General features: G+C 36.2%; 1 protein-coding gene and 1 non-coding gene across 2 annotated transcripts in view; both read right to left on the bottom strand.

Moving 5' to 3' along the window:
• Window positions 1-1,168: 1,168 nt before the first annotated feature.
• On the bottom strand, window positions 1,169-1,240 carry Smp_tRNA_01579_Pseudo_CGA.1.1. Its single transcript has one exon. It is a non-coding gene (tRNA).
• A 5,884-nt stretch (window positions 1,241-7,124) lies between these two features.
• The window catches only part of Smp_136690 (family S9 non-peptidase homologue (S09 family)), a gene marked incomplete at both ends in the record, with an annotated part of 25,356 nt that continues 8,701 nt past the window's right edge, over window positions 7,125-23,779 (bottom strand). The window contains 4 exons of the mRNA XM_018791807.1: window positions 7,125-7,219; window positions 12,726-12,940; window positions 16,816-17,383; window positions 17,501-17,750. Coding sequence (XP_018645033.1) covers window positions 7,125-7,219; window positions 12,726-12,940; window positions 16,816-17,383; window positions 17,501-17,750 — 1,128 coding nt within the window. The remainder of the gene's footprint in view (window positions 7,220-12,725; window positions 12,941-16,815; window positions 17,384-17,500; window positions 17,751-23,779) is intronic.

Raw genomic sequence — 23,779 nt, 5'->3', positions numbered from 1 at the left:
TCTCCACAAAACCCCTTCTGATAATAATAATAATAATCAACAATTTATTTAATAGTCGAAAGCGTGAGTCAATTCAAGTTAGACCACCAGGCAAAACCTGGAAGCACTGGACAGCCGTTTCGTCCTAGTATGGGACTCCTCAGCAGTGCGTATCCACGAACTCGCCTCGCGAGATTCGAACAGTTTTGAGTAAAATCAAAAACATGGAAATTTAAGGATATTTTTGGTTACACTACCCCATGTAAACTACATCTTCACAGTTTTATGATGAATGTGAAAATGTCACTATAAATGAGGAAACATTTTAGTATGAAAGGTTTGTGTTGACTAATTAGTTTGAAAATAATTTACTTCGCAGATTGGCTGTAACTACACAACGGTTGATAACCTGAGAGTACTGAACAAAAACTTTATTGAAGTTTGGATCTTTTCAGTAGTGCTTATATATATATCCTTCCTTTGGATCAAAATTAAGATATTGAGGTTTCCAGGGGATGAATGAAATCATATATTAAACCCAGTATTGTTTGTTTGAATCTTCCCACTGATGTTTTCTGGACTGCAACTGGTTAGTCTCTAATTGGTATATGTGCATAATGTGCGCATAGCCTCGATATAGCCTAAATACTAAATGAGTTTAAACTCAGTGACCGAGTGGATAACGCGATGGCGTTTGAAACGAATGGTACTGGTATAGTATGTTAAGCCTATATACTTTATTCCAGCTACTGGCCAAGCCAATTTACCTATACATTATGAGTCATATTTTGATCATGTTAGTTATTCGCTTATTAACTTTGACTATATTTTTATATGAGCGTATGTGTATGCACACTTCGTATCTTATTCATCATATGTCTGTCATTCATTTCTGTCTGACTATAAATGTTGATTAACGCTTGCTTAAAACGAGTTGGATTCTCCGCCATCTTCAATACGCATTATTTTCGCTTCGCTCTCTCTCGAGTTGGTTTACCAGCCATCACCAATGCGTCTTATTTATACTTCGCTCGCTAACATTTACTCATGTGCTCATAAATTTCTGGTCTACGTTATTTGTCAACAAAAATGTAGTTGCCGCTTCCCTTTGTCTTCTGATTCTATGCACCGTTAAGACTTGTATTATAACGTTTATCGAGGCGATCAATTACAGTGCGCATCCACGAATCCACTCTCGCGGGATTCGAACCCAGGACCTACCAGTTTCGAGCCGAAGCCCTTAACCGATAGACCACTGAGCTGGCATCCAACGTCCAGTGCTTCCAGGTTTTCCATGGTGGTCTAGCTTCAATTGACTCATGATCTCAACTCTATTATTATTATTGTTAATTTATATGTGCGTGATTATTTGTTTACCTTTAATGTTTAATTTAGGTCAAGTTTATTTTAATTATCATGGTTCCATGATAATAAATAAACAAAAAAATAAAAAAATGTTTTTGTATTTTTTATAATTTAAAATTAAAATTGTCTAATTAACTTAAAATAGAAAGAAAAAAAATTTTAAAAAAATTGTCCATATTCCTTAGATTTTATGTTGATGAATCCCTTTTTTTGATAAAGAAAAGGGGTGGGGGTTACTGAAATTAATTAATAAAATAAAGAAAAAAAATAATAAAAAAAAGACAAAAGTGAGAAATCAAGAAAAGTGTCTTTATGTATACAATATATGATTATTTATAATAAGGGAACATTAAATCACTATATGATTATCAGAAGGGATATAAAGAGGCACCAGATACATATATGCCACACAAATCTCATTTGATTTGTGTGAGGGCTGTGATACTGCCTAGGTGCCCAAACTGAAGCAGGTGGTTTTCTTAAGGGACCACACCCGGATCCTTCGACCTAAAGATCTGATCCAAAAGGCAGTGGAGCATCGTGAGGAGAGACAGTTCCATGCTAGTCGATGACCAACGATTGATTCATACGCTATTTGTTCCTTCAGGATACTGGAGCCCATGTGCACCATTGGTTTGGAATCAGGGTTTCCCAATTTCCATAGGTGGACTTTCCGTGTCCACGAACACGGTTAAAGCGCCGGATATTCTCTTTTCGTCCTCTCAATTTCGTAAACAACAGTAATGCCACGAGAAGTCAGTGAGTAATACTTCCCTGACAGAGGCTATATACGCGTGGCCATGTGAGAGGATTTCGAGTGGGAGAGCGTACTCTCCCCACTCTCAGCCTTACCAGGGCATTAGGAGGCATATGAACATATGAAAATGTTTTTAAATAGTTAGTTCACTGCTTGTAATTAGTTAAACTAGAATCTTATGACATTGATAGCTTTCAGAAACAAAAACAAAATGTGCATTACAATAATAAGTTTAAACTTACTTAGTATTGTTTGTTTGGATCTTCCCATTGATGATTAGGACTGCAACTGGTCAGTCTCTAATTGGCATATGTGCATACTGTGCGTATTGTTTCGATATAGCCTAAATTCACAAGCATTGTAAGCAAAGATGAATAGTGGCTAACAGTGAAACCCACGACGCACGTTTCGTCCTATTTGGGACTCATCAGCTGGATGTACGTGCATCTCAGAGTTGGTGTTCACTCTGGGACTCGAAGCCAGTACCTTTCGCTTCAAATACCATTACGTTATCCACTCGGCCACTGAGTGCTAATAGCCACTTGCTTGTGCAATGGGGTGAAGTTTAAACTCACTTAGCATTGTTTGTTTGGATCTTCCCATTGATGTTTTTTAGGACTGCAACTGGTCTAGATAACTGGTTTAGATAATAAACTACTGTTAAAAGTATTCCATTCAGTTTCAACAGAGATAATAACAAATATTTGTAACTGCAATGAATAAATGAACTTCAAATACAGTCGATACGTTTTATATCACACAACGGGGTAGGTAAAGATATGATTGATATCACAGACTGTTAGATCTTAGATTTTCAAGTCAGATCAGATCATAAATCAAAAATAAATCTACCGTGATAGTAATAATCTGCTAAAATATGTCAGATTTGTAATCCTTGAAATCTACACAGCACTTGACATTGGTACTACAAAACTGGATTCAGAAGAAATTAAGACTTGTCTTTGAGTTTCATTTGACTTATATGTAAACAAACCTCTTTGTTTTCAAATGACCTGATATGACCAGGTAACAGATACCTATATTAATAAGTGTAAACAACCTGGTTGTAGTTCGCCTGAGTATCATGACCAATGGTTAGAGACGTAGAGTGACGTGATCCAGAATCTTTCTTAATGATGCAGGTGAATTCATTCTTCGTCTTCGACTAGGCCCTAATTTTCCAAATTCATCATAAACTGCTTTTTATCATTTCCCCAACTTGCATTTTCCTCTCAGGTTATATCTTGGATGTCTAGTCTATTCCATTACCATTAATACTACTACTACTCTGGGATCAACGCTTGTATGAAATATACGTATTGGAAATTGAAAAAAGGTGACTCAAGAAGAAAGAATAGATTGACCTTTTCAGGAGCTAGAATACGCTATGTGGGTTTAATATAACAACCGACACTACACTGTGACTACCTCTAGTACTCTGAGATTTGTCCTGGCATTTCATCTAGCTGTGGTGATGTGGTATGGCAATTTGAAACGACGTACACATGAGACAGGTTCTATGTTGCTTATGACTGATTGACTAATTCATCATTCAAATACATTCGTATTGTACAATATCTTGATTATGAAGCAAAGGATTATGTACTCGGCTTGAAGCACATCGCTTGTGATACTACATAACTTATGAGAACAAACAAGGTGAAGAGTTTATAAGTCGAATGATATTGATTTAAAGCTAAATGCTTTAACCACATAGCTGCCGTTCCAACCATCACTTTAATTTGAAAGTGACATTTTTGTATCTATTAGCAAATGAATGAAACCTGAAACCATATCAACAGTACAAAAAGAAGTCTTCTTAGGGTGACATGCTTCAGGGTTTATCGACTCGACTCATTAAGAGGTTCAATCTGAACCCAATTTACTCTTCTTCATATTTCCTTAATTGACTGAAATTTGTGAACTGTACACAATAAGGAATTCTTTCTTTTTCATAGTCATAGTTTTTAAAACATCTAGACGGAGAATCTTGTATTTTAACCAGCTAAACTATGTACAAATAGTTTTCTTTGCAAACAACTGTTGTTATATTACGGTTTCATTGTAGCTGTAAATAATTCCCCACAATCAATAGCTTGGTAAGTGTTCGACATTGGATGCTGACCACATTAGTTTAAGTGGACTTGTTTAGCTGAAGGTGCTCGGTCATGCATCCGTACCAGATCACGTTACATCACAGCGTGGGAAACATCTACGATCATTAACCAGATTAGATCAGTCACTTCTCGATATATTGGTAACGCATCAAATATATCTTCCAACCTCTTCACTTCTGACTTCTGATTTTAACTGGGTGGGCACGATTCGAGTATAGGTGTCATCGGTAAACAGTTGTCAAACTACAATACTGGTGGTATCTTCATCATGTTAATACAATCGTAGAAACAAGAAACTCTAAACACATAGTAAGCAGAGATGGATAGTGGCTAGCAGTAGAATCCAGGACGCGCACTTCGTCCTATTTGGGACTCGTCATCTGGATGTACCTGCATCTCAGAGTTGATGTTCACTCTGGGACTCAAACCCAGTACCGTTCTCTCCAAATGCCATCACGTTATCCAATCGGCCACTGACGAGTCCCAAATGGGACGAAACGCGCGTCCTGGATTCCACTGCTAGCCACTATTCATCTTTGCTTACAATGATTGTGAATTAAGACTATATCGAAACAATACGCACAGTATGCACATATGCCAATTAGAGACTGACCAGTTGCAGTCCTAACACATCAATGGGAAGACTCAAACAAACAATATTAAGTGCGCGCTGCTGAGGAGCCCCATAATAGGACGAAACGGCCGTCCAGTGCTTCCAGGTTTTCCATGGAATTATTATATGAGTATGATTGATTGATGTTATGATATTCTCGAAATAAGTATTCAATATAAATGAATTCAAATCAACACCGAATAATCGAATTGTCTTCACAACAGTCCATGTAAATGAAAATATCTTGGATAAACATCCATCATCCTCTATTGCCAAACATATAGCCGAAACAGGCCATAAGATTGATCTGAACTCAGTTTTGTGGTGTTGTATAAAAGGGTGTATACTAAGGTTTATTGAAACCTTAGCCATACGAAAATTCAAACCCCCTTTGTGTGTTCAAAAACAGTTTGTTCTCACCTTAAACCTACCCTGATAACATAAGCTTATTATCCAGAGTGATTAGGTGTCAAATTGTTGTCACATTATTATTATGATTATTATCCTTGTCTCCTCTAACCCCCCCCCTCATTTGCAGTCTAGTTGACCTTTTATTTTTATATATAAGTGTTCTTAACAAGTATATTATGTGTGATCATATTGATTCGAAATGTATTGCTTTAATATATCATCACATAGAACGAAACGCGCTTCCTGGATTCCACTGCTAGCCACTATCCATCTTTGCCTACAATGCTTGTGAATTTAGGCTATATCGAGGCAATACGCACAGTATGCACATATGCCAATTAGAGACTGACCAGTTGCAGTCCTAACACATCAATGGGAAGATTCAAACAAACAATACTAAGTGAATCACATTGTTCTGATAATCTTCGTCTTCTTATTACATCGTCGATAATATCTTGTGTCTATGAAAGGAGTTATATACAATGGAGTATAAGGCAAGGTCAATAAAGAATGAAAACCTAATTTACTATTAGTATAGATGAACATACATTTTAATGTGTCTGAAACTAAAGATCCTTCTCATGAATAAGAGATCATAAAATACAAGAAGTCAATTGATTAATGGTTTTGCCATTTTATTGAACAATATTGGAATTGAATAGAATAATGATGAAATACATCATTTTCGGGATGTTCTCGGGAACTTCTTAATCACGTCTACATGTTCCGATGTTTCTAAGTGTTTACATTTAGGTTTGTATGACAGTTTTTCAGTAACATGAGTAACATAATCCTCAAATTGTTTACGTTTATCTAACGACAGTTCAAACAATGCATGACTTCTTAGAGATCTAGTTACCATCTAGTTCAACTCATCGAGATTTAATAGGATTGATACAATTGAGTGCATGACGTTTGAGTGTTAGTGAAATGTAAGATCAATTTTTTCGAAAGGTGTATTGAAAGTAATGATTATCCTAAACTCTTCTGCAAGGCACTAAGATGAAACTACATTCATCCCAATGCAAACAAACACTCAAACGTCATGCACTCAATTGTATCAATCCTATTAAATCTCGATCAATTGAACTAGATCGCAACTAGAATTCTAAGACGTCATGCATTGTTTGAACTGTCGTTAGATGAACATAAACAATTTGAGGATTATGTTACTGCTGTTACTGAAAACCTGTCACAAAAACCTAAATATAAACACTTAGAAACATCGCAACAAGTAGACGTGATCATTCTTCTATTAAACGTTCGACAAGCAGTGATCAGTCGAGTTCAACTAAGTCTGTTGTAGAGATATCAACTCACTGAAGACAATTGGTGAATGGTTGCTCAATCTCGTGGATCAGTTGAAGTTAGACATTAACACCGTTGGATTCCGGCCGGCTCAGTGGTCTATCGATTAAGTGCTCTGGCGCGAAGCTGGTAGGTCCTAGGTTCGAATCTCGTGGGTGTGGGATCGTGGATGCGCGCTGCTGGGGAGTCCCATAATAGGGCGAAACGGCCGTCCAGTGCTTTGAGGTTTTCCATGGTGGTCTAGCTTCAATTGACTCATGATTTCAACTATGAAAATATTAGAATTAACAATATTTACTGTAACCATATTAGTAGTTTGTTATTAGTAGTAAATAAAAACAGGGAAAAATGAGCAGAAAAAGGAAAAAAAGAAAACAACACAATAGTAAATTGGTTAATACGTCTACAATATTTAATTACCAAATCAATTTAGGCGGTTAATTTAATCTAAAGAATCAATAATAACACCAACAATATAGCGGTAACAAAAAGAAAAATTGAATTAATACTGATATTTTGTTACTCTCTAAATCTATGAAGTCATTTTACAAGGATGAACTATTCGCTGGACATATTATGTGTCAGTTGAAGAAGAAGAATAAGGGAGACGAAGTACAGACGAATCTCTTGAATGAAGAAGAATAAGAGAGATGAAGTAAAGACGAAGCTCTTGAATGAAGAAGAATAAGAGAGACGAAGTACAGAAGAATCTCTTGAATGAAGAAGAATAAGGGAGACGAAGTACAGACGAATCTCTTGAATGAAGAAGAATAAGAGAGATGAAGTAAAGACGAAGCTCTTGAATGAGGAAGAATAAGAGAGACGAAGTACAGACGAATCTCTTGAATAAAGAGGAACAGTTTTTTTTTAATATTTTTTAAAAATCTACTTTCCTATTACAATGTGCTGGTAGGTGGGTTATACTCCTTCACGAGGGGGAGGGTAACAGACATTGGTAACTAAGTAAGTAAGTAAGTATCTATTACAATGATGTAAGAGCATGATTATTGATTTTTCTTCATTAAACAATTTTTTTTACAAAGTATAGATTTACTCAAAAACCTGAGAAATTAAATAGAGGTAAATATCTATGGAATAGTGAAAAAAATAACTCCGCCTGTAGCTCCTCCGGGGGCTACTGCCGGTCTCAAACCCGGGTAAAAGAGGAAGGTTGGGCATGGGTTTAGCGACCTCATCCTGTAGAAAATCAACTCGCTAAAGAAACGCTAACCAGAAAAAAATGCTGGTCGGCGGCCTATGCTCCATTGGGAGTAATAGGCACATCATCATCTGCCATCATCAGTGGAAAAAATATATGTAATCAAGACATTTTATGAATTCACTTTACAATATGGTCATGAGAAAAAGTAAACATACACTAGACGTAATTTAAAAAGAGTTTCTCAATAGGAAAAGTGTAGGTAATTCATTATAACAAACTAAAAAAAACTCTATTGAATAAACTGAAATGCTTAGTTCCCATAGTAACAAAGATGGATATATATATTCACCTATGAATAAGTCCATGTGAATATAATTCGGTTAAATGAAATAAAATGGCATAGCCACCAATTCAATTCTAGTAATGAGAATCAATTTAAAACAATCTGTCTTGTGTGTGTGTGTGAGAGTTCGTTTTTGATGATTATCATTATTAACTATCGTTGTAATGATGATCTTCAACAAGAAGAAGAGGAAGAAGAAAAGTAATAAAAACAAACAAACATTTTCATCCATAAAAAATTCCAATGAAAAGAAGTAACCCAGATCCAAGGATTAAAATATAATTTCCAGTTGGTTTTATTCCTTGAAAAAGAAAAAAAAAAGAAAAAAAGGAGAAAGAAGATGAAAAAAAGGGAGATCAGTTATGTGATATTTTATTTTATACGACAATGGATTGCTGTTATCTATGTGTATATCTCTATTTAGAGTAGATATATTTTACAGTATAAATGATACATTTTAATAGTTGAGGTCTAGTTCTAGTGAGAAACAGTGACCAGTGGAGTTCAACCAGGTCTGTTGTGAGAGAGTAACTCACTGAAGACATTGGTGGATGTGTCGCTTAATTTCGTGGATTGGTTGAAGTTAGACATTAACACCGTTAGATACTGGCCAGCTCAGTGGTTCTAAAGGTTGAGCGCTCGCGAGCGAGACTGATAAGTTCTGGGTTGGAATCTCTCGAGGTGGGATCGTGGATGCACACTGTTGAGGAGTCTAATAATAGGATGAGACGGCCGTTTAGTGCTTTCAGGTTTTCCATGGTGGTCTAACTTCAATCAACTCATGATCTCAATTGTTAAAATTACTATAATATCCACAAAAGATTCCAAAAGAGATGGAGAATGAATGTAACTACAAGACTGTGATTATTTTGTGCAGTGTTACCATCTTTTCAAACTAGACGCTACATCAATTAATCAGATCATCACCACAATATTTTCACTCATCGATATGATGGTCGATGATTGCATAGACTGATATCATTCTTATCCTTAGCTTTTCTAACTTAACTTCATATCACCCGACAATACGAGTCAGGAAAGGCAGTGGTTAATTATGGGTTATATATTTTGTAGACATCTCCGTCACAGAAGATTTATAGCCTCATCAGTCGACTTATGGAGAGTCAATTAATCTTTAACTATTGTAATGTTTTTGGCGATTTATCGCTTAGCTCATATATTATACGTGCATTCGGATATTTTGATAGTATATAGGCACTCATAATGGTTTCCATATTGTGTTTTGCCAATAAGCTTTCTCGTATGTGTGAAAACGTAATAGGTTGAACCCTTTACTACTGATTTATTTGAGATACGTCTGACATCAAGTAGGGGTCTGTATTCAGGAAAATTTGATTAATGCCATGTTTTTAATACTAGAATTCATTGGTCGATTTAAGCTAGACCATGACTGAAAATCTGGGAGCACTGTACAGCCGTTTCATCTTAGTATATCATTTCTCAACAGTGCTCATCCACGATCTCGCACTTGAGACTCAAACCCAAGACCTTCGGTTTCTCGCGCGAACGCTAAACCTGTAGAATACTGAGTCGGCATCCAACGGTGGTAATGCCTGGCTTAAGGTTAAGAGTTCGCTCGCGAGATCGAAGGTACTGAGTCCGAGTATCGCATGCAGGATCATAAATGAGCACTGCTGGGGATTTCCATGTTGGGGGGAAATGGCTGTACAGTGCTTACAGTATCTCAGTGGTAGTCTAGCTTAAATCGACTGATGAATTCAACTACTAAAAGTGTACTACAATCTCCAGAAGCCTCACATTCGAAAATTAATATCGTATTTGTTTAGTCTCATAACACTGATCGGATTCTATCGATCAGGTTACATTAAAGACATTAATCTAAATGAATCTACATTTTATGTGCTATGTTTTCATGTTAAGTAGTTGATTTTGGTAAATTATATTTCTATACTAGTTCGTAACACCAAATACACATTTCCAGGTAATATTTATGTTTCTCGAAAGCAATCTAATGTAGATAGGCTTTCTCAGCATCACAAAGATACAACCCTTTAAATTTTCAATTGAATAATGGAAGATGTCAAAACTAATGTTTACCATCTAAAGAATTCCTCAATAAACATAAGCTTCTAGCCTCCAAATGCCCTGGCACGTCCGAGAGTGAGGAGAGTACGCCCTCTCACTCGAAATCCTCTCACGTGGTCATGCGTATATAGCCTCTGTCAGGGAAGTATTACTCACTGACTTCTCGTGGCATTACTGTTGTTTACGAAATTGAGAGGACAAAAAGCGAATATCCGACGCCCTACCCTGGTTGATGGACACGGAAATTCCACCTAGGGGAGTTGGAAAATCCTGATTACAAACCAATAGTGCACATGGGCTGGCTCCATATCCTGAGGGAATAAATGGCGTATGAACCAGTCGTTGGTCATCGGCTACCAAGGGACTGCATCTCCTCACGATACTCAACTGCCTTTTGGATCAGATCTTTTTGCGAAGGTTCCGAGTGTAGCCCCGCAAGAAAACCACGTATTTCGGTCTGGGCACCCGGACAGTATCACAGCCCTCACACAAATCGCATTTGATTTGTGTGGCGCATATATATTTGGTGCCCCTTTGTATCAATATTTATATGTACAAATAAATAAATAAGTAAATAAATTTCTATGCACTGAGAAATGTTCATCACCAAAAGCTAAATATGGTATATTGCAATATGTAGTCAATTATTTAAATAGATAGAAAATAAACTTGATAAAAAAACATTCCGTTAATTGTAAGCAAAGATGGATAGTGGCTAGCAGTGGAATCCAGGACAAAGCGCGTTTCGTCCTATTTGGGACTCGTCAGCTGGATGCACTTGCATCTCAGGGTTGATGTTCACCCTGGGAGTAACTCGAACCCAGTACCATTCGCTTCAAACGCCATCGTGTTATCCACTCAGCTACTGAGTCCTGATAACCACTTGCTTGTGCAATGGGGTAAAGTTGAAATGTACTTAGTATTGTTTGTTTGAATCTTCCCATTGGTGTTTTAGGACTGTAACTGGTCAGTCTCTAATTGGCATATCTTAATTTCATCCGTTAATTTCATTAATTGTATAACACTTAGCTACCGTTTAGTAGCCACAGCAACAATTCAGAAATTATTCTAATTTAATTTTAGTTTCCTTGAACTTTTGAACTGCTCTTTAGAAATTAATTACACTAAACTATAATATGTTTAAGATAATTAATGGTATAGATAGAATTGAGTATTATTAAAGGAGACTTATAAGTTAATATTTAGGAAAGGGGTTAAATATGATAGACAACTGTACTGATTCAAAATAACATTTAAGTAACAACATATGCTTACACTCAGTTGGTGGATCATTTCGTATGTATGTTAAACTTGTCTATAGCTTCTAAGAAAACATAAACTGAATTTTATGTCCTAATCTACTGCTATTTTATTTATTGATTTGAACACATACATATTTGGCATCGTATACATATGTGACACACAAGTCATTTGTAGGATGTGATACTACCCTGGTGCCTAACCGAAGCAGGTGGTTTCCCTAGGGGGCCTCTCTCCGAGCCTTTGACTTAAAGGTCTAATCTACAAAGTAGTGGAGCAACGTAAATAGATGCAGTTTCATGGTAGCCGGTGACAAATAATTGTTCCCTCAGTATCTTGGAGTCCATGTGCACCATTCGTTTGTAATCAGGGTTTTCTAACTTGCCTAGGTGAACAATGACGAATAGGAAGTATAAGTTGAATAAAGAATAGGAAACAGTTAACTCACATGATAATGAAATACACATTACAAATATTCCAATGATTATTATTATTATTATTACTTCTAAGAGTGTTACATTAAAACATCATTAATACTTAGGAAATATTATGTTGTTATATAACACCGATTTATTTATTTATTTAAACACATAAATATTGGTACAAAGGGGCACCAAATATATATGCGCCACACAAATCAAATGCGATTTGTGTGAGGGCTGTGATACTGTCCGGGTGCCCAGACCGAAATACGTGGTTTTCTTGCGGGGCTACACTCGGAACCTTCGCAAAAAGATCTGATCCAAAAGGCAGTTGAGTATCGTGAGGAGATGCAGTCCCTTGGTAGCCGATGACCAACGACTGGTTCATACGCCATTTATTCCCTCAGGATATGGAGCCAGCCCATGTGCACTATTGGTTTGTAATCAGGATTTTCCAACTCCCCTAGGTGGAATTTCCGTGTCCATCAACCAGGGTAGGGCGTCGGATATTCGCTTTTTGTCCTCTCAATTTCGTAAACAACAGTAATGCCACGAGAAGTCAGTGAGTAATACTTCCCTGACAGAGGCTATATACGCATGACCACGTGAGAGGATTTCGAGTGAGAGGGCGTACTCTCCTCACTCTCGGACGTACAAGGGCGTTCGGGGGCATATGAACATATGAAAATGTTTTTAAATAGTTAGTTCACTGCTTATAATTAGTTAAACTAGAATCTCATGATATTGATAGCTTTCAGAAACAAAAACAAAATGTGTATTACAATAATAAGTTTAGATAATAAACTACTGTTAATAGTATTCTATTCATTTTTAACAGAGATAATAACAAAAAACGTCAGATTATCTGAACATTAGCAGAACGCTATGCTTTACAGATAAAGATTACAAAACACGACTCACCACCAGAAGGATCACATCTATTAAACCATATATCTTTCATGTCTTGCATTTCATGTAACCAAAATGCACAGCGATCACGATGTAATCCACTGCCAAGTTTAGTCTCATCTTCTAGAATCAAGTAATCAGGGTTGTTTGATACAAATCCATCAGTGCTATGGAACAAAGGCCATTCTGGTGTAGATATTTTACCGTCATTACTCTTAGATGGATGACTAAAAATGAAAACAAAGTAAAACAAAAGAATTTCAGGTATGCGTAAACAATTAATGAAGTTAAAAACAAGATCACATAATAAAATAATATCTCCATAGTTTAAAGTGTGAGTCAATTGAAGCTAGACCACCAGAGAAATCCTGGAATCACTGGACGGCTGTTTCGTTCTATTGTGGGACTCCTCAGCAGTGCGTATCCACGATCCCGCACTCGCGAGATTCGGACCCAGGACCTACCAGTCTCGCGCCAGAGCACTTAACCGATAGACCACTGTAGTTAATTCTGTCTAAACTGTGAATAATCGAACCTTAATCAGCGGATCCTTGTAGGAAAATAGTAGTACAATCACAGATTCTCTATAGAATATCCATTCAGACAATATTGATTATACAAGTGGTCACAACATACTGCATAGCAGGAAACTCGTAATCATACAATTTCAAGCTGATTACTGGAAACCGTATGATTTTAATTTTTTCGTATGTAACGTGTTGTCCAATCAACTTTTCTCAAAGACATACCGCTAATACTTTTTTACATCTTTTCAGACATTTCGACCGGAATTACTTGAAAAACTTGATTGTTAAGAGGATGAGAACGAGAGTTAATTGATGAGTGATGATGATGATTCCTGTCAATTAATTTAAGTCTTTCAACACTAAATTTATTGAATGATATTCTCAAACTATCTAAATGACTGCCATACATAATTTGAGAATGAGTCAGTTAAATCATATTTGTTAATTACACTAACATATGAAAAGCCTAGAAGATAGATTACTTACTTACTTACTTACTTACTTACTTACTTGCGTCTGTTACCCCCAATCGAGCATAGGCTGCCGACCAGAATTCTCCAACCCACTCACTCTGTCATGAGCTTTCTTTTCTACTTCTATCTAATTGTTGTTCATTCTTCTGATATTTGTCTCCATTTTTCGTCGTAAAGTGTTCTTTGGTCTTCCTATTCTTCTTTGGCTTTCAGGATTCCATGTGAGGGCTTGTCCTGTGACGCAGTTGGGTGATTTCCTCAATGTGTGTCATATCCACTTCCACTGCTTCTTGATTTCTTCCTCCACTGGATGGGATCTGGTTTGTTCTCCCCCACAGTAGGTTGTTGCTGATAGTGACTGGCCAACGGATCGAAATTACTTTGCGTAGACAACTGTACACGATCGATCCTTACAGAATCTCGCCTGTTGGTCTCGAAGTTGCGCAACCTGTTTAACAACACGCTGTTGAAGACTTTTACTGGTATTGAAAGAACAGTAATGCTCCTGTAGTTATCATACTTGCTGAGATCGGCTTTCTTTGGTATTTTGATCAGAAGACCTTCTTTCCAATTTGTTGGTATTATTATTATTATTATTATTATTATTATTATTATTATTATTATTATTAATGGTACTTGTTCTTCATCCCAAATCTTACTGAAGAGAATGTGGAGTATCTTTGCAGTTGCTGCTACATTTGCTTTCTGTGCCTCTGCTGGAATGTTGTCTGGTCCTGCTGCTTTGCCGCTCTTGATTTGTCTAATGGCCATGCTGATCTCTTCAATTGTTGGTGGGCCAACATTGATTGGGAGGTCCGTGTGTGCTGCTTTGATGTTGGGTGGGTTCAGTGGAGCTGGTCGATTCAATAAATCTTTGAAGTGTTCTACCCATCTGTCTCGTTGTTCTTCAATGTTGGTGATTACCTTGCCTTCCCTGCTTCTCACTGGTCTTTCTGGTTTACGGTAATTTAGAGCAAGTTTATTTGTTGTACCATAGAGTTGTCTGATGTTACCTTCTCTTGCAGCCTTTTCCGCCGTCATTGCTAAATATTCCACATATTTACGTTTGTCGGTTCTGATGCTCCTCTTCACTTGCTTGTTTGCTTCTGTATATTCGGCTTGTGCCTTGGCTTTTTCTGCTCTTGTTCGGCTGGTATTGATTGCTGCCTTCTTGTTCCTCCTTTCTTTAATCTTATCCCGTTTATCAACAGCGATCCGTTCCTTGTGATGGTGCTTCTTGCAGCCCAGAACCTCATGACATGTTGAATTGATTGCTTATTTGATCCCTTTCCAGTTGTCCTCCAAAGTAGTTTCTTGTTCTCTCAGTAGATCCTGTAAAGCTTGTAACCTGTTGTTGAGAGTTATCTTGAATTGGTTGAGTTTGTGAGTATCTCGAAGAAAGGTTGTATTGAACCTTTGTAATGCTGTTCTCCCAGTTGTCCAGTGTTTCATTAGATTCAGTCTCATCTTGGTCACAACCAGGTAGATGGTGATCTGAAGCTATGTCAGCTCGTCTCCTTGTTCTCACATCCCCCATTGTCCTTTGGAATTTTTTGTTGATACAAATATGATCTATCTGGTTCTCTGTGGTGTGGTCCGGCGAGGTTCATGTAGCTTTGTGTATGCGTTTGTGTGGAAATATTGTGCCGCCTATCACCAATTTGTTGAATGCACATAGAATGGTAAATCTCTCCCCGTTTTTATTTCTCTCTTCTAGTTCATGTCGTCCAATTACATCCTCATATCCTGTGTTGTCCACTCCGACTTTAGCGTTTAAATCTCCTATCAGGATGGTGAGGTCCTTTCTTGAGCACTTAGCTATGATTGATTGCAGCCTCTCATAGAACTGATCTTTATGGTCGTCGTTGTAATCATTGGTGGGTGCACAACATTGGATAACATTCATTGTGATCCCCTCGTTCTTTGTTTTGAATGATGCTTTGATGATTGTGGATCCATGAGATTCCCATCCTACAAGTGTGTCTCGTGCTTCTCTGGACAGCATTAGGGCAACTCCCTGAGTGTGTGTAACATTTTCCTCTCCAGTAGCTTAGTCAGTAGCATCTCTCCCAAATTTATCATTTTCTGTCCAGCTTGAGGCAAGCGGGTTTCACTGATCCCGAGTACTGCCAATTTATATTCCCTCATTTCTGTTTCTATTTGACTGGTCTTTCAGGTTTCCTACATTGTTTGAATATTCCATGTACTTATATTAATTGTTGTTGTGGTTGTTAGAAGGGACATTGACCTCTTGACCTCTGGAGACTCGGCTTTCATTATGAGATGTCATAATTGTCCTGATAGAAGATTCTTTAACTCGGAGGACAGAGGTTTAATGGTTTAATTTGTTTACTCCGATTAGGGTTTTTAAGGAAAGTTGTTTTCTACCGGATGAGGTTGCTGACCCCATGCCAAACACTCTTTATCCGGACTTAGTACCGGCAGTATCCCTAGAAGCGCTGCAGACAGACGATAGGTTTCACGTACAAAATATTTATTGAACGTACATATACCTCTCGAAATTTTGATAAAAGTTTAGATTCATGAAAAATCTTAGGTTATACACATGTGGTGAACGAATTGAATGTTTATAAATTGTATTTATGTCTCAGCAATGAACTACAATTAGAACTTGAATAATGTGCTTGATACGCTCATCGATCAGAGTGAACTATGAACATATAAACTTAACTCTTGGCTTGAACCACAAAACAGCGGAACAATGTAAACTGTATTGGAACCATATTTACAGCTCGTCATCTATATTTCCAAGCTGTCAAAGTGACTCAGATAGCATGAATTGGTATCCATGACATTCGGTCAAGAAAACGATTTCCGTGATCATATTTCACATTATAATTTTATGAGTGACTTGAGTGAAATATTAAAGCATTAGCAACAATATACAATACATTACTGTGAAATACTTACATATCCGCAAAATGTGAAAGCAAATTTACCAGGTAAGTTATGCTAGAGGAAACGAGTTTAGAGTCTGGGATTACTTGTATGCTTAGTGTTGTATAGGAAGGCTGTAGTCTGACGACTGATAATGAACTAAGAACACTACAACTACTACGTGATACATTATAGTTGACTTACCCAGTTTTAGCAAAATTAGTCCACATTTTCATAATTCTGGAACTGAATATTTTTTCAGGATCGGTAAAATTATAAAATTGTTTTGAAAATTCCGGATCATATGGTATACCAAAAATATATTCAATTTCATAACCATGCATGACACCTGTCCATTTAGGCATAGGAAGTGATTCAGTACGTTTATTAAAATGATATAGGAATACTTTAGCATTTGGTAGTCTGGCAACTTGTTCAGCAAAATTTAAAGTTGGACAAGCGAAATCTAAATCACCGGCAAATTTATCTAATCGTCTGAGAAGTTCTTCATCGTGGATGTATACGGTATCCGGATCGTAGTAACCTCGTTTTGGACTGGAAGTGAGTGGTAAATTATAATAATATGATGGCATTTTCGCTAGACCCGGTCTCATATGAGATTCGTCTAATATTTGTGTGGCTGTGATCCAATAGAAATCGGCTATTTCTTCTCCTTCTTTAAATGGTTTTTTCTTACCAGCTAACTCCATAGTGCTAGGCATAATAACTGAACCATTTGAGAATAAGAATTGCGTATCTTTTATTGCAATGCCTGGAAGGAGGAAAAACATTGCCTCATTGGTGTTAACACCAATCAATAATTCTGGGTTTTGTTTTAATTTATTTTTTTCATTAAAAATATGATCCGGATGTTTAGGCACAAGATAACCATCAATAACTGGTTGCAATGGAACATCGAAATACAATCGAGTACTTGTAGACTGGCTTAATAAGAATGGTTCTTGTTTGTGATATCTGGGTAGTAAATACTTTCGAACAGCATCATAACGATGTTTACCAATAGCCACATTTATACTATCCAGCTGATTAACAAGTGTTAATGGATCTAACTTTCGAAGACATTCCAAGCTTGCTTTACGGTCTACAGAAGGTGATTGGCAGCCGCATTCCCGAGTGAACTGAGGTAGGAAAGAAAGAAAAACTAAATGTTATGTTTTTAAAATTTACTGTACACATTGATATCTTGACAATATAGAAGCAATGCGGTGGAGGCTAAGAGAACGTTTGTAACCTTATCATGGCTTCAGAAGTCGAGTCACATGGATGAGTTTCAGTATCATATGCATCAAAATTCTAGAACTATAGAGCCCCTTTCTAACCTTGGAAAGTTTTTAAATCATGTATCCACTCGGATTTTCTGGTTTTGTGTAATATATTCTTACTCTATACCAACTGTTTTCTGATTTGCTGAAATTTCTCAAGATCACTCAGGATTCGTCCAAAGTCGTCCATAAATTATAGTCTCGCCATGACGTAATCACCCGTACATCCCAACGAGAGAGCTATGTAATAGTACGATCTCATGTGTTTTGAGTTATTTTCAGTTGATATGTACAAACACTTATGGAATTTTCTTCATAGAGATAGTAGGTTTTCAAAATGATTACGTTCTATGTATTTAATAAGCCAGCCGTCAGTTAAAGTTTGATATAACGCGATACAAACTACATGTATTGTTCAAACCCTGGCTGATGACACTACCTAGTTACTCAAACCACATTAGATGATGTATGTCTGGAACCCTGAAAACAAGTGTTCGAAAATTGAGATTTTCGCTATCACTTTGAACAATGCATCACAGTAGACAATAATGACCAGTGCATATTATTCAGTCCACCACAAACCTATTTTTAAGGCAATAGAATTTATTCTATTGTATATAATTCCTTAATAAGTTATCAGATGTGGTAAAGTGTAAAACTATTAGTACTTTGAATAAGTAGTATGAAATGAGTAAACGAAAAAATTCGTCAGAGTATCATCATCAAGCTATTTGAAAACAAGAAATACTATTTAAAGAATACTTTAATAAGTTGAAGGTGTCAATTAATAGTTCAGTTAAGTAACAACAATGATATGTATGAATATTCACAGAATTCAAAGTCGCTCATTAGAAGAAGTCAAAACTAGTCAAGTTTGAATGTGAATTATTTAGCTGACAAAATAGAGAAAACCATAATGTAAATAATTCACTTAGTATTGTTTGTTTGAATCTTCCCATTGATGTGTTAGGACTGCAACTGGTCAGTCTCTAATTGGCATATGTGCATACTGTGCGTATTGCCTCGGTATAGCCTAAATTCACAAGCATTGTAAGCAAAGATGGGTAGTGGCTAGCAATGGAACCCAGTTTGACACGCGTTTCATTCTAATTGGGATTCGTCAGCTGGATGTACCTGCATCTCAGAGTTGATGTTCACTCTGGGATTCGAGCCCAGTACCATTCGCTTCAATCGCCATCGCGTTATCCACTCGAGCACTGAGTCCTGATAGCCACTTGCTTGTGCAATGGAGTGAATTTGAAATTCACGTAGTATTGTTTGTTTAATCTTCCCATAATGTAAATAGTAAACCAAATCTTTTCAAATAGGAACTATTTGTTATTGCATTTGTAAATGTTTAGTAAAATAATAATTCAGTTTATTTATTTATTTAAACACATAAATATTGGTACAAAAAGGCACCAGATATATGTGCGTCACACAAATCTCATTTGATTTATGTGAGGGCTGTGATACTGCACAGGTGCCCAAACTGAAACAGGTGGTTTTCTTAAGGGGGCCACATCCCAAGCCTCTGACTTGAAGGTCTGATCCACAAGGCAGTGGAGTGACTTAAGGAGATGCAATCCCATGGTAGTCGGTGACCAACGATTGATTCATACGCCATTTGTTTCCTCAGGATACTGGATTTCATATACACCATTGGTTTGGAAAGAGGGTTTTCCAGCTCCCCTAGGTGGACCTTCCGTGTCCACCAAACCGGTTAAATCGCTGGGCATTCGCTTTTCATCCTCTCAATTTGAAAAACTACACCCCCGCCACGAGAAGGCAGTGAGTAAGACTTCCCTGACAGAGGCTATATACGCTTGGCCATATGAGAGCATTTTGAGAGGGAGAGCGTACTCTCCCCACTCTCAGCCGTACCAGGGCATTTGGGGGTTCATGTTTGCATAATAAGATGATTGCTTCTAAAATAAAACCAGTATTCTATTTTACAATCTGAAAATCAGAAATCTGTGAACTCCATCATGTAAATTTGAAATCTGTATTTAACCGTAACATATATTTAGACAATGTATTAGAGATCATGGGGTATCACCGATCTCTAAATTGATATATATATCGAAAACAATATATATTATATCATAAATACATTAGTACTACATGCTGACTTACTTAATTACTTATTAGATTATAACTAAAATCTGTGCCACATCAAAGATAATTAACATTTTACTTTAATTTACATTTACAGGATAAGAATTACTAATGGAAGTACAGTGAAAGTATCTCACTCACTCACTCTCTCTCTTCCTCTCTCTCTCTTGTGAATTACAAAGGTAACAAATATGTTGGTAATATTACTAATATACATTAAAGTTCAAAAAATAAGTGTGATTATATACTCTAGAATCGTTTAGAATAATGTGATTGTTACTTCCCATGTGGTTGATTAGTTGTTTGTTTATTTTTTGGGGGGGGGAGGGTGAGGGAAAGAATTTTGTTCTAATGTATGTAGTAAAATAGTTCATTTGCAAAACTTTATGTTCTGTCATGAAATAGTGAAATCTTTGTTTTTGTTTTCTAATCAATGTTAGTTGACTTAAAATCAGGTTATGAAAAGAGTTTTTTGTTTTGTTTTAAACAAATTTTGTTGCGATCACTATAACAGAAGAATCTGTTGTAAGATTGTATCCGAATTAACTTCATTTTACGAGGACTGTGTGATAGAGTGGGTTGGAGAAACCTGGTCGGCGGCCTATGCTCCATTGGGGGTAACAGGCATAAGTAAGTAAGTAAGTGTGGCTTTACTTTAGTGATATAAAATGCTTAATATTGATAACTGAACATTTGATTAAATGGCTAATGTAATTCTCGAAATGAATCATTAGTGTAGCATTACAGTATATTTAGTAAAAAGATACTTCACTGGGAAATGAAAAGCTTTAATCTGGAGGAAAACAAGAACGGAACTATCATATAAGTAATAGATAAATTTCAAAGTTCATTATCACAAGGGGGTTTTGTGGAGATTTTAGTAATTTTATATAGTTAAGATCATGAGTTGATTGAAGCTAGACCACCATAGAAGTTGGTTGCGCAATTTCGTGGATTGATTGAAGTTAGACATTAACACCGTTGGATGCTGGCTCAGTGGTCTATCGGTTAAGGGCTCTGGCTTGAGACTAGTAGTTCATGGGTTCAAATCTCGCGAGTGCGGGATCGTGGAGTCCCACAATAGGACGAAACGGCCGTCCATTGCTTCCAGGTTTTCCATGATGATCTATCTTCAATTGACTCATGATCTTAACTATATCAAAGTTCACTGTTACATAAGATTTTTAAAGTGTTTTGTTTTTCATAATTAAAATCACGAGTAGAACTAAGTTAGACCACTATTGAAAATCTGAAAGTATTAGACGACCGCTTCGTTCTAGTATAGGACTCTACAGTACTACATATGTGTTATGCGGTGTTGAGCTGAATGGTTAAATTGTAAATGTTACATGTTCAAATTCTTGTTAAAAGCTGTTAATCTCTTTCATCATTCCTTTAAATCCAGTTTTAATGAATAAATGTCAACATTTCAAAATATGAATTACATAATGTATGTGTCGAATCAACATCCGTATCGAGCTGTAATATAATGGAATTACCTAATGAAGAGTTTTGTTTATATGTTTATAGTATAGGTATTTGACATTTGACTTCTTGAATAATTATGTTTCCTCTTATTCCAATTCTCCGTTTAAAGTCTAAACTATTGTACTTGTACTGTGGTGTGGGCTACTTATATCGACATCAGTAATATATATCGTAAGTGAGAATTAGAATATCTGGCAGCAGAAGATTGAGAAGAAAAAACAGAAATAGAAAGCAATTGGTATGGAAATCCAGGAACAACGAAGCCTGAGACAATTAATGAACATTTTGCAAATTGAGTATCAGAGTATGGTTTTTGTATTTTATCAAGCTAATAAGTAGTCGGTTGTCGTCACTTGTGTTTTCGTTCACTACAGTATTGCCTTAGGCCAGTCATTGTTAACTAATTACGGAACTATGACTTTTTTCATCTCTTATTTATGATTTAGTCATACGCACCTAGTAATTTTTTCTTTATGATAGAGTGTAGTTAGGAACTTATTCTACTGTTGCTTTATCTGTGTTATATAACTGAACAACCTGTTAGTTTTATCTGAAATTTGGACACTGGGTTGGAAGTAACTCAAAGCTCAATAAGTATTAAGGTCTTCATCTATGTTCGTTGGATGCTACATTATTGTTAAAACAGATCATCGATCCCACTGGCACAGAGCCATTATAACAATAGATAATACTGCCTTTACAATAATGATGGTTCGATAACACGGACCCTCTACAATACTTAAACCTATTATTTCTTCAAAGGTATAACAGAATACTTTATGTAAGTGAATAAATAAATAAAAATAAAACAATCATCTTAAAATCAGGCGTTTGACTTAATTTTTCAGTGATTCTTCAGAGGGCATCAATTGGTCAACATCAAATGAAAGCATGACATCGATATGTGTTGACCCAACTTGCTATGCTACATTAAGATGATAAGATTAACATAAGACAGGTGATAGTAAATGAGGTCAAACTAATCTAATAGTAATGATCATGAGAAGGACTATATATTAAAAATCTGCGTCAAAACAATCAAGTGAAAAGGTATGTATAAGGAAATACTAAAATTGACCATCAAAGGGTAGGTAGAAAGTGAATGTATCTACGCCATGTGAAAGCGTTACACTTGGTAAGTATGGATAGAAGGTAATTTCTGAGGCTATTTAACCGGTCACGTATAGGACTATTCTAGACTGTTATATTACAATGAGTTAGGGTTGTAGTTGTTTATAATTTCACACAGAAAACAATAATATGTTTTGTCCGTTATCACTCAATAATTCATTCATGCATAAGCTCGAGTTCTGTATAGATTTATCATTAGCAATCGTTTATTGGATGAAACATCATGTATTTAAGTACTACACAATTCAAGTTTGTTCATAATTGAAATCATGAGTCATGAAAGACCATACAATAGTGTCATATCTACTGTCTGCTCGTGTCAAATTCACTACAACGTTCACGGCGTATAACAAATTGTTGCTACTAACAACGTATGCGTGGATAATAACTAAATCCTTTGATAATTTATAACTGTCAGTATTCAGTTTTATAATTGAAAGAAAATATAGAAGAAAATGGTAACATTTTCTGTCCGTTTGGGAAATTCTATTCATATCTATTTTAAATATCTAGTAATTAATTCTTAATCAAGGTACATTGAACAACTGTTTCATCATAGTTTGAAACTCCTCTGAAGTGCATAATAGCGATTCTAAATGCTCACAGATGCTGTTTCTTGAGACCTGTATATCAATATCTAATCGTCTACTAAGGCCTTTGTAAATCATAATCTTATCTTTAATTATGACTTGCTTTGTTATGAATTGTCTGACTTTCCACGTTTGGATCCAATCAGCTCAGCAATGAGTCATTGCCTTAACTTTATGAAGTTAACACATCATCATATATTGTTTGGAGTTGAAAATTTATATCATCAGACTTCATCCAAGCATGCTTTCAAAATATACTAACCATAAACAAAATCCTTGACTAACCTACACTGATATCTTTCATTTTCGTTACTTCCTTTTACAGTCAAATAAATATTTGATAAGCAGTACAATTTTACGCCATTACTATTAAAACAACGATGAAAATCAAACACATATAATACAAACATGATGTAATGGTAAATAAATCCCCAAAATTCATAGCTCTGTAAGTCTTTAACACTTGATGCTGACCGCATTAGTTTTAATGTACTCACCTAGCTGAAGGTGCTCGGTTACGCATCTGCACCAAATCACGAGTTATCTGTTCTCAACTTC

The sequence above is a fragment of the Schistosoma mansoni genome (assembly GCF_000237925.1).
Source record: "Schistosoma mansoni, WGS project CABG00000000 data, chromosome 1 unplaced supercontig 0071, strain Puerto Rico, whole genome shotgun sequence".
Classification (NCBI taxonomy): domain Eukaryota; kingdom Metazoa; phylum Platyhelminthes; class Trematoda; order Strigeidida; family Schistosomatidae; genus Schistosoma; species Schistosoma mansoni.
Note: the sequence above shows the minus strand (reverse complement) of the source record. Positions and strands in the feature narration are given on the sequence as shown.